General features: G+C 35.2%; 1 protein-coding gene across 1 annotated transcript in view; it reads right to left on the bottom strand.

Moving 5' to 3' along the window:
- Positions 1-12,581, bottom strand: part of LOC150091651 (sushi, von Willebrand factor type A, EGF and pentraxin domain-containing protein 1-like) — a 183,168-nt gene that overhangs the window by 36,418 nt on the left and 134,169 nt on the right. Inside the window, exons 33-34 of the mRNA XM_090376268.1 lie at positions 11,048-11,409; positions 4,158-4,334 (exon numbers count right to left, since the gene is read on the bottom strand). Of these exons, the coding sequence (XP_090232394.1) occupies positions 4,158-4,334; positions 11,048-11,409 (539 nt within the window). The remainder of the gene's footprint in view (positions 1-4,157; positions 4,335-11,047; positions 11,410-12,581) is intronic.

The raw sequence follows: 12,581 nt of genomic DNA, 5'->3' as shown, positions 1-12,581 counted from the left end.
TTTGAAAGCATATTATCTGTGAACCATGCATATGCATTTTCTCACTTGATTTTCACTTGTGCGCTTCATTCATTGGCATGGCTAATTCTAAAAATATTACTCTACCATGACAACCAATTAGCATTGTTAATTAATTATCTGTTGTTGTTATTTTGGTTTTTAGGAGCATTAGTAACTAAGGCCATATTGCTCTGGGGATATGCGGTGGTCATTCCCTGACATTTCCGCATCCTCTGTATTTAGTAGTCACGGGCTTGAACCCTGGTCTAATCAAGAAGCGTGTGCTATGCACTGCTGCTCCTGCCCACCTGGCTATGGAGGCACCTTAATTATCTGTTATAAATAGTGCAATACCAGGGAAACTCTTTGCAAAAGCAAGTTTGTTCTGCTGGGCGAATCAAGACCAATACATTATCTATGTATTTTAAATCCTGCTGGTTACAGAAACAAATTAAAGACTGTCTGCTGGCATCTTATAAAGAAAGAAATGACACTTTTTTTTTCATAGATTTTTAAAAACAAACACGGCTGTTGATACAAGTGCTTATTTTACATTTTAATAATTGTATAAAATTGTATATAATATTTAATTTTAAAATAATTAATTAAAATTAAATTTTAAAATAATTAATTAAATTTTAATAATTTTATATAATTAAATATTTAATTTTTAATTATATAAAAATCACCATTTTATAATTCAGAAATATTAAGAAAGTAATCCAATTACAGTACTTCTTAATATTTCCAAATTGTAAAATGTTCATTTTCTGAAAAAATGTGCTGCATTTTAAAGTATTCTGAATTTTAAAATGCGCAATTTTACTGAGTTTACTGTATATTTAAATACCAAGTGCAAAATCTATTAATAACATAAGAACAACCAAGCATGACCTCTTCACTGATGAGGTGACAAAGAGCACTAAAACAGCTGTATGAAGAATGGCATTTGTGTTCATATCTTAGGCAATAGTAATGCAGTCATAGCCTAGTTTAGCTGCTGTTCCTTTGTTTATTAGCAGTCTATAGTATGTTGTAGCAAATAGTATGTTGAAACATCACTTGATGTTTCAACATACTATTTGCCTATATAAGTTTCGACATGACAGCATGTATATGTATTTTGAGGTTGTCCAAAATGAAATGATGAATTCATGATTTATATTTGAACCTTTTAAAAAAAAGGAATTTGTAAAGCCATCCTGAATTACATTAAAATCAGACAAATAATCTGATTTTAATTTCTTTCCAGAAATTATTTTATTATTATTTTTTTCATTTTCATGTAATAACTCACTCCTAGTGGACGGATTTTCATGAAATTTTATATTTAGGCCTTTTTAGAAAGATTTTCTGTGGCACACAGGTTGAGAAACACTAATAGATTAACAGTAGCCATAGGCAGAGGTGGAAGTGATTACTGCACTGCTTCTATTGGAATGAGCAGCAGCCTGGAAAGTAAGTTGCTGGGGATTTCAAGAACTGCTTGGAGTCATTATTATTATTATTAACTATATGGTGCAAGGAAGCCTGAGGCTCATACTGCACCAGCCAAAAAAAAAAATTCCCGAGTTACCCTAAGAGAGAGAGAGAAGTAAAAGGGAATCACCAAGAAAGAGAAGAATGATGATATCCAGCTCAGGACCCTGGGTGTGTCAAGCCCATACTTACCAGATGTGAGCCTTATGAAACAAGTAAATACATGGGCTGTGTTAGGGTAACTAAGAATAAGAACAGGTGCATATATACTTGCATATACACCAGTGCTAGGAGTATAGTAAATAAATTCAGTGAATTTGAAGTGCTGGTGAAGATATCAAAGGCGGATATTGTTGGGATATCAGAGACGTAGTGTCACACAGATATAAGGAATGCAGAATTTTAATTTGGGGAGTACAATTTGTACAGAAATAGACAGAATAAGAAGGGAGGAGGGGTTATGCTGTTAGCCAAGAAACACAAAATCTTAGGCAGTGCATCCATTTGACATTGGTGGACAGTGCAATGTTGAGTCAGTTTTGTGTGACATAAGCACTACTAAAGCAAAAATGAGGGTAGCAGTGTGTTATAAGCCTAATTACTCTGATGAATACAATGAACAATGATACAGAGAAATAGAGTGGACTAGTAAATCAGAATGTCTTATAATAGGGGATTTTAACTTCCCAGATATTGACTGGAACTTGTGGGTTGGTCACTCGCACACTAGCAATAAAGGAACCGCTAGGTGGCAGTTATCACAGTGTACTGATGTGGGATGTAACTACCATCAGGAGTAAAGGGAAGAGTTTTGGCTTTTGTAAAGGTGACTACAGTGTTCTCAGATAGTTTCTAAATTCTGTACAGTGGGACTAACTGATAATGTTACTAACAGCAAATTCTAAATGGGAAGCATTGAAGGAATTAATCTTGGAGGCTACCTTGCTTTTCATACCAACTAAGAAATATTGTGCACTTAGTTTGATTTTGTCCCTGGATGATTTTTATCAAAAACCCTTTTTCATCTTAACTTTCTCAAATAAGCTGATTGAGAAATATTTAGAGAAAAGAATCTGCATATGATTTTCATTAACTTTGAGAAAGCTTAAAACATGATTTTAATTTAAGTTATCTACAATTAGCATTAGCATTAGTAGAGGCATTTGATGCAAGAAAGCAAGCTTATGCAGCATCAGCCAAAAAAAAAAAAAAAAAAAAACCCACTTCCACTTCACCCCTCTGTTCGTTCAAAGTACCTGTCCAGTTGAGCCTTAAACTTATTTAGGCTATCAACCTCCACCACAAGGGATGGCAGTCTGTTCCACCAACCAACCACCCGCTGGCTAAAGGCAAATTTCCGCACGTCTATCCTTTCCTGTAGATACCAGAAAGGAAATTAAGCCATAGGGATATGTTGTTGTTCATGATATGTATGAGGGTTTGGAAACCTATGTGCAGAGTCCACACAGTGATATACCTGCATTTCCTGTGAAGCTAAGCGTGCATCAGAAGTTTTCTTTGATTACCTTCATTTTGTATTAAGTGAACTGATGTTATTTGCGGATGATATAGCATTTACTAAATGGGGAAATTGACATTTTGACAGAGTTTTTGAAAGTAAAGATTTCAAAATTAGTAGAACTAAGGGAGGATATGTGAGATGGAACTTTATCAAGAGAGAGAGACAAAAAAAGTGCTTCAATACGTGGTAAGTATTGAAGCACAACCAATACTTGTGCTTTAAATCCTTCAGTCGTATGCCTTGGAGAGTTCCAGTATGTCTTTGGAACAGTTCTCTACTCAGTGCTGTGCTTAACACATTATATCCTGAGGCATTTCTAGGTTGTGTTAAAGTATTCATTAGCAGTTTTTATTGTTGCTGAAAGGTGACAGCAGACAGAATAAATAAAAAAGAAACATATGTCACAAAGTGAATTTTAAACCACTACTGAAAGAGTTAAGATCAACCGATGATGATGAATTAAGGATGTGACAAACTCATCTCGGTGGATAAGGTAGAAGCAGTTTAGCAGAGTCCTGTGTGAGTGGCAGTGAGACTTAAAGGCAAGTTTTATCAATTTATAGTGAGGTCAGCTGTATGGTGCAGTGTGTTAGGCAGCAAAGAAGGGACAAACAAAGATTGCATATGATATGTGGACAATTGATGTGCAAAAAAAGGATAGAATATGGAATAAGTATATTAGAGGGAACTTGAAGAATACCAGTTTAGAGAAGCTGCAGGAATGAAGGTTGAAATGGTCTGACTTTGCCTCCAGAGAAAAGGTTCCTTGTTATGGTACTAACTCATACTGCCTTTGTGGAATAGTATTAAACTAATAATCAGTAGTCTCATTTAAAATCTTGTTTGTTTGTTTGTTATTTGGAGCATTAGCAACTAAGGCCATATTGCTCCGGGATATGTGGTGATCATTCCCTGACCTTTCCGCATCCTCCGTATTTGGTGGTGACGGGCTCGAACCCTGGTCTAATCAAGAAGCGTGTGCTGTGCACTGCTGCTCCTTCCCACCTGGCTACGGAGGCACTTAAAATCTTGTAACTGTTATCAAGAGTTGCCTTGATAACAGTCATTTGACAAATTATACTTTCAAATGTTCTCTTTTTTTGTATATTATGCTCATAAGTTTCAAACAAAGAAGATAGATTTTCGTGATAGTTACCTTGACATATAGGAGGATCTCTGTCCCATGATCCAGATTCAGAACACAGAGAACTAGAGTTACCAATTAAAGTATAGCCTTCTTGACATCCAAAATGTACTTCATCTCCATAGAGCCCTTCACTTGTTTTAATTATATATCCAAAATGTGGTGCTGGTATTTCTCCACATGATATACCTAAAAAATATGGAACAGTATTTACATTAATGATTCACTGATGTGATTTTGTTTCAAGTTTTCACATGAATGTAAGGTTGCAACAATGAGAACAAAAATTGGATATTAAAGTATTTCTGACATTAAATTTATACAGTACCATGGATCAGCACTAATCAAATTTTTATTGTCATTACTGATATGCTTTGAAAAAAAGAATAAAAAACATTCCTTCTGATGGCTGGCAGGTTGGTACATTGCCAGCACCATGGGCATCTCACCTGAACGTGCATACCACATAATGCATACCATTTCTCACTATGAAAAAGGTGTCAGCATCATGGGTCCCGAAATTGTTGACAGGAGATCAAAAAGACACAAGAGTTGTCAAGTGAACATTTGCATCATTTTTAAGCAGATCTAGAAATTTCTTTGCAAGGTTTGTAACCATGGATGAGACTTAGGAGTCCAAACAGTGGAAAGAGAGCTCTTATCTTCCTTCAAAGAAGCCAAGTTGATTCTTTCTGATGCAAGGTGATGGCATCAGTTTTTTAGGATGCTGATGGAGTGTTGTTTGGATTACCTTCAAAAAGGCCAAACAGCCATATGGCATGTTACACAGACCATGTGAGGCGTTTGCATGAAAACTTCAAAGACAAATGCAGAGACAAACTCAGCAAAGGAGTCTTGTTCTTCAAGGGCAGCATGCCTGCTTATGAGTCTGCCATTGCCATGGCTGTACTGCATGAGTGTGACTTTGAAATCTTGGACCATCCTCCATATTCACTAGATCTAGCACCATCAGACGTTCACCTATTTCCTAATTTGAAAAAATACCTGGCCGATATCCATCTTCCTACCAACAATGACGTCATTGCTGCAGTGGATGCATTCCTATCTAGGGATGAACCAAGAGAAAACTTTTTTTGCAGCTGGAATCAACATACTTCTCACAGTACAACTCCTCAAAAAAACTTTGTACCGATACAAATTTTTCAAGTGCCCCTTGTAATGGCAATGCAAATAACAAAGATAATAGTTATTCATGACTTAGCAGATGTTATAAAATTTATCATTTTAAAATATATTTATTATTATTAGCCATATGGTGCAAGGAAGCCTGAGGCTTATGCTGCACCAGCCAAAAAAAAATTGAGTTACCCTGAGAGAGAGAAGGGAAACACCAAGAAAGAGAAGAATGATGATATCCAGCTCAGGACCCTGAGGTGTGCCAAGCCCATACTCACCTTGACTGGTAAGGAAAGGGCAGCAATGTTGCCCTTTCTTTACCAGTCAAGTTAACCATTTTGCATTATTAAACAGTTCATAAATCATAATATTATCATACTGAATTATAAATGGAAAAAGCTCTTTTAATGTAGCAGTAACATTGAAAATTTAAAATTTTATAGACTCATTACATTGGATTAATGATGGATTGAGCTTCTATATGAATAAAGGAAAGGTTAGTTTAAATAATTTTGGTTAATTTATCTTATTCCTTAGAATTTTATAATGAAATCAAATAAGAGAAATTTGTGTATTCATAAAATCAACAGTATTATATTGACAATACAGTAACCTGTATTGTCATACCTACCAACTTTTTTGGTTTTTCCAAAAGACTACCAGAAATTGTGCATCTTTTATAGTTTTATGAAAAGTTAGTTTTCTTCACAATTTCATTCAAGTTTCCAAAACATGCTTTTTTTTTTTTAAAATTTTACTTTAAAACATTACTTCAAAGTCCTGCACTTCATCGGGAACTGTTACTTTGGCTGTTTTTATACATTATAATTTAATTTAATAAAATATAATTAATTAATAATATGTGATTATATGTAATTATCCAGTAATATATACATATACAGTAATCCCATAGTCATATATAATTATATGCAACCATGAGAAACTTCTGTAACTTTGAGGAGTAGAACATTTCCCAGTATGAATCAAACTCTGATGTGTGCCTCCTACTGTTATTCCTAATATACTGACAGCCATTGTTGTTCATACTGTATATCTTACATAAATTTGTAAAACATGCAGATTTTATTATTATTTTTTATTTTAGATTGTTTTACCAAAAATTGTTTTATATGATTGTGAATTTGGCAGTTAGTGTATTGCTCAATCTCATGAAACTCTCCTATCTATAGCTACTAAAGCAGTGGCCTTGAAATGTTTCTTGAGCATTACCCCAGGGGCTCACATCTGGTGAGTATGAGCTTGGCACACCCAGGGTCCTCAGCTGGATATCATCATTCTTCTCTTTCTTGGTGATTCCTTTCTACTATGGCTAATCATAATAGTAATAATAATCACATTCTATAGTTAAAAAAAACTTAAACGTTTATATTACTTATATGTTTATATATATTTAAATTGAATTTATAAGAAATTGAAGAGGTATATTAAAAAATCGTAATATGGTTTATGGATTAGAGACACTGCTTTTTTGGCAGAAGGAACCCACTGACCATAAATGGATATATAAGTTAATTAGCATTAGCATTAGTAGAGGCATATGATGCAAGAAAGCAAGCTTATGCAGCATCAGCCAAAAAAAAAAAAAAACGCTCCCATTTCACCCTTCCCTTCAAATACCTGTCCAGCTCAGCCTTAAATTTAATTAGGCTATCAACTTCCACAACAAAGGTAGAAGTCTCTTCCACCAACCAACCACCCACTGGCTAAAGGCAAACTTCCGCACATCTATCCTACAACTGTCTTTCCTCAATTTGAATTTATGCCCTCTCTTCAGGTGATTATTCTGAGCAAGAGGAAGAATCCCATCAGCATTGAGCATGCTAAAACCATTTAAGGCTTTATACACCTCAATCAGATCACCTCACAGGTGCCTAGTCTCCAGACACTGTAATTTGCAAAACTTAAGCCTTTCTTCGTAAGAGCAACCCTTTGTTCCATTCACTAATCTTGTTGCCCTTCTCTGTACTCGTTCCAGCAGCTCTACATCCTTCTTAAAATGAGGCCTTCAGACCTGTATACAACTGACTCAAGGTGTGGCCTGACCATTGCCTTATACAAGGGGATAATCATCTCCTTATCCCTGCTAGAACAATTCCTGTATATCATTGACAAGACACCATGAGCTACTCTTACAGATCGTCTGCAAGACTGAGAGGATGAGAATAGAAAATGAACTACAGAAAACATGGAAAAATGTGAGAAAATAATATGGAAGTACTTATTGCTGAAAAACTCACGATTTCAATGTCTTCTTTATGCCCTCTCAGGTGATTATTCTGAGCAAAAGGAAGAATCCCATCAGCATTGAGCATGCTCAAACTATTCAAGGCTTTATACACCTCAATCAGATCACCTCGCAGGTACCATTGAAATCACAGGAAAGACAGCAAGAAGTAGGGCCTCTGTTTCTGACATGAAATATATGCTTACATACAAAGGTAATTGGTGAAGGAATTTTGAATTTAGTGGTAAAGGAAGTTAGGCTTAAATGTCGAGATAAGCATGAGAATAGTGAACGTATATTTCATGACTGACCCAACCAAGACGGAATGCAAAAAGAGGAAGTTAAAATCAAAAGAAAAAGTTAAAATCAAGTATAATTCACGGAAACCGACGAGGTATGCAGTCAGACGAAACTATCTGGACTAAACGAGGTAAGAAGCCAAAAGATCTATGAAGTCAAGTGAATGTATATATATAAGCTGTGTGTATGGCTTTGAATAAGTAACCTTCCCCAATATAGAAGACTATTGTTACTTATTTTCAGTGGATATCACCACCCAGATGGCTGTTTCAGGACTATTTGGATTTTCATCGTTGGGTAGGTAGGTGCCGTGATGGTATAACAGCTGAAAATCCAGCTGTGAAAATGTCTACAACATGACAGAGGCCAAATGGTGTTTAGTAGTGGTAAATTAACCAAAGTTGTTATAATGGCATTGGCTTTTGCCCTGAATTTTTATTACACATTAATTAGTAATTAAAAATCTGAAATTTTTTCTACTTTCCTAAATATTGACAAACTTATACTGCAGTCTTCTCATGATTTTATAGAGTAATTGAGATGCAAGAACCTCAAGTGACCTGCCATGTTTTGCAACTATTAGCAAGGAAAGTCACCATTCAGGTGACTTACCACAAAATTTTGGGTTACTTGATTTATTTCCCAACTAGTTCAGTAAACATCTGTTGCCTTCCTTACTTGTTTCTGAAAGATTTATTATTGTTTTCCCATAGTAAAGACGAGAACAGGAAACCCAGTGCTCTCTCAAGATGGATGCTACTCTGTAGGTAGCAACATGTGTAATTTAAAATTTTGTACACTGTGAAGTGTGCCAGATTTGAAATAAATTTCGAAAAAAAAAAATAAAACAAAAAAATGGCAGTAAATAATAGTATCTAATACATATGTAAATTTTTTATTTTTTAAAGGTACTTGTACTCACAGGAAGCAGACATATATGTACGTGCACACATTTAAATTTTGAGAATATGACAGTTGTGATTCATTTTTTTCATTTTATGTCATACATTTTTTTTTTTAATTTTCACTAAAATTAAAAATGAGCATACAATTTCCATAATATAAATAATAAGTTTTATTTTTTAATAAAATAAAGTTGAATAAATTAAGTATTACAATCCGTTAAGAAAAGTTGAAATATTGATATTCCCCAAAAAGAATGCAAAAAATCCCAAAATGTTTTTGAGAAAAGTTGGTCACATGTTAGGTGGCCTGACACTTTTTGTTACATTTTGGCCACCACTGCCAGGTTAAAATAAAGTAGGATTTGGTAGTTGTTTTGGCACATTGGCTTCTGTGGCCATATTGCACCTCCCAAGGTTTTTGCAGTACTTTGATCCAAGCCCGAGGCGGGAATCGAACCCGCGACCTTTGGGTTGCCGGGCAGGTACTTTTACCCACTCGGCTAGCCCGGTCGGCCTCAATATAATTATGCTTGTGTCTGTCAACCTGATCATATATGCCTTCCTTAGGTGTGAACTGATCATGCATGTTCACACTGATGCATAATTAACATCCTTATCATTTTCTGGTATGTCTGTTGAATCTTCTAATGGTTTTTCTTTTTTGCAACAGTATCACCGGCTCAGAGACGGTGAATATTAGTTGCCTGTTTCTGTTTATTAATTTTTTTTGCAATAAATATGTATTTCTTTAAGTCAGCATCATTATTGCTGGTCCTTTTCATAACTGATGATAGATTCTGAGTAGGCATTTTTGTGGTGAATGCCTTAGATGTGGACTGATCATATGTTTTCACATTGACACATAACTAACATCTGAGCTACCTCCTCTCCAACTCACAAAACTCATCCAGACATTTATACTTATGAATTATCAACAAAACTGGCACAATTTTGTTGATAATTCATAATATTCTAAATATATTGCATATACAGATTGTTTGCTATGCAACCCAGTAAATTGAATACATCTTCAAGGAATGAAAGGAAATGCAAGACTTACTTTGAAACATTTTGTCTTTTAGGGCTCTACACAAGACCTACAGAGTGGGGCAAATCAGGAGTTCCCTGGGTCTCTACAAGTCCTTTGAAATAACCCTTTCTTTCCCAAAAAAAAAAAAAAAAAGCTCTTCCATACTAAAAAATGTTCTTGTTTGTACTCTGACATGACCACCAGGTCAGTGGAGTTTACAATAAATGAATCAATACAAATGTTAATCGTATTTAGCAGTCACTGGCTTGAACCCCGGTCCACTCAAAGAGCATGTGCTACTGCACTAGGCTACATCAGGCCTACTTGTCAGTATGTAGAACGTTACACAGCTCTGCTGAAAATAACTGTCAAAGTTAGATATTGTTAAGTTGATTAACAAATTCATTAGGTGAAGAAACCAGGAAGTACCCCTGCATATTTCTTATTCTTCCACCACATTTGTTCAAGACAGAACCTATCTTGAATTTATCCATTAAATTTGGCATATGGCCTCAAAAGTTAATGCATCATATAAATTCTAAAGCAGACAAAGAATCCATCCACTGACGGTTTGAATTGTTTGATGGTTTCCTACCTCCCAAACTTTTTCAGAAAACATTAAAGGATTGGAGCTTGTTAGTAGGTTCAGATAAAAAATATATGTTCTTCTTTTCAGTTGAATACATCATCAGATAAGCTCACACTAGAAGCATTATATAGTACAAAGCAATCACTTTCACATGAAACTCAACACTGGTGGACACTTCCTTCATGATTAATCTTGTACATAAAAGATAAATATAAAGGTAAATTCTTATGCTCACTTTCCTCCTGGCATATTTCAAAAATACTTTGAAAACACTGTGGTTCAAAATATCGAACCACAGTATTTTCTTCACACAGGTCACCTATCAAAATTCCAAAATGTCCCACTCTAAAGAATATTTGTGGGATGAAATGAAATGGTCATCTCATTTCAGCCAAGAACAGTGCAAAGCAGTAGTTATCATTAATAACAATTCTCTCATTTATATTAAATAACCTTATATACAGCCATAAGTGAAGCCTAGAGGGCGGAAAATTGTTAGAATTGTGACTCCTTCTCTTCATTGCCATTTCCTTGCATGTCAATGCTTACAGCTGTGTGGTACTTGTAGCTGTAAGCTACAGGTACCACACTTATTATCCCAAACCACACACACACACACACACACACACACACACACACACACACACACACACACACACACACACACACACACTATATAAGGTTGTTCACCCTTACGTTGGCAAAATGGAATATCTCCACTCCACATGCCATCTTCCATGCAGAAGCGACTGTCCTGACCATAGATTTGATACCCTGTTATGCAGCTATACAGTACAGCACTGAGGTAGGTATAATCATCTCCTTCAATGATGCCATTTAATGGTGCCTTTGGTGGTAGACACTGCACTGGCACACAACGAGGAAGCTTATTCTCCCATAATCCTTGTTGAGAACACTGCAGTTTGGTAGAACCAATAGCACGATACCCCCGAAGACAACTGTAACTTGCATGTTGACCTGGGATGTGTTGTTCTGCTGATACTGTCCCATATGGTATAGTTGGAGGACTACCACATGTAATGAGATCGCATCTTGTTCTGCAATAAGAAATTAAGAAAGCTGAGCATTTGTATTTTCAAAAATTAGGTTCAATATTTTTTATAGTTCTTTAAAATGATATATTGTGTATATGATATAATTAATTAAAAGCATATTTATTATGGTTAACTTTAATACTAAATGAATACAATAATTTAATGATATGGTCAGTTTAACCACTGAGTAGCTTACAGTGTTAAAATTTGGGAGGGGAGTTCCAAAAGATGAATGAAACTGCTCATGAAGCTGCCACCTATAAAGACCTTATCATATTATTTTTCTTATAAATAAATATGAATAAAATGTAAACTTATTATTCAGTCTAATTAATGCACAATATTCATTTTCAAAAGTTAATTGTGGCAAGATGGCGAAGCTGAAAGTTCTATCAGAGAAGGATGACATTGGAAGGGTAACCTTTTGCACAATGTTGTCTTTCTCTGATAATTTTTAGCTATGGAGGAACAGCTGTCAATTAGTGCTAAGTCCAGTTATTAACTGAATATCATATGACAGTTTGGAAAAACTGATATCAGACATACTCAAAACATAGTAAGCAGTGTATCCACTATAAAATTCTCTTCGTTTGTTTATTGGTGGAATTTGATTGTGGTGAAGTCATAAATAGATAATTAAATGTATGACATGTAAATACAAGGGCTGTTCAATAAAGAATGATCATAATTTTTCACAAACAACTGTACTGCTTGCTATTTCTAGCTGAGCTACAGAATTTAAGGCCAAACCAAGCTATATCACATAGCAACTGTTCAGTTGACTAGTATGTGTGGTGTGACCCCTTGGTAGTCAGTCAAATTTATGCCTGTTCAATTTCACCTAAGTAACGATGGATGTGACATGCGAGGAACAGTATGCTACTCTCAAAATTTGTTTCCATCTCAAAAAACATCAAGTGAAGTGTATGAAATATTAAAAGAGGCTCATGGTGAATCTACAATTCCATATAGCAAAGCTTACATGTAGTTTAGAATGTTTAAAGATCAATGTGATTCTATCACAGAAATCGGCAGTCCTGGAGCTCCAACCACTACTATCACCACAGAAATTATCAGCAAGTTTGTCAGGAGCTGCAACAATGTTTACTGAAGATGGTGAAGTTCTGCACAAGGCGATAATGGTAGACTTCATAATTTCAAACTAGAAAGTAAGC

Source organism: Mastigoproctus giganteus, chromosome 1 (genome assembly GCF_048544385.1).
Source record: "Mastigoproctus giganteus isolate SK-2022 chromosome 1, ASM4854438v1, whole genome shotgun sequence".
Taxonomy (NCBI): domain Eukaryota; kingdom Metazoa; phylum Arthropoda; class Arachnida; order Uropygi; family Thelyphonidae; genus Mastigoproctus; species Mastigoproctus giganteus.
This window is presented reverse-complemented; position numbering and strand designations above follow the sequence as displayed.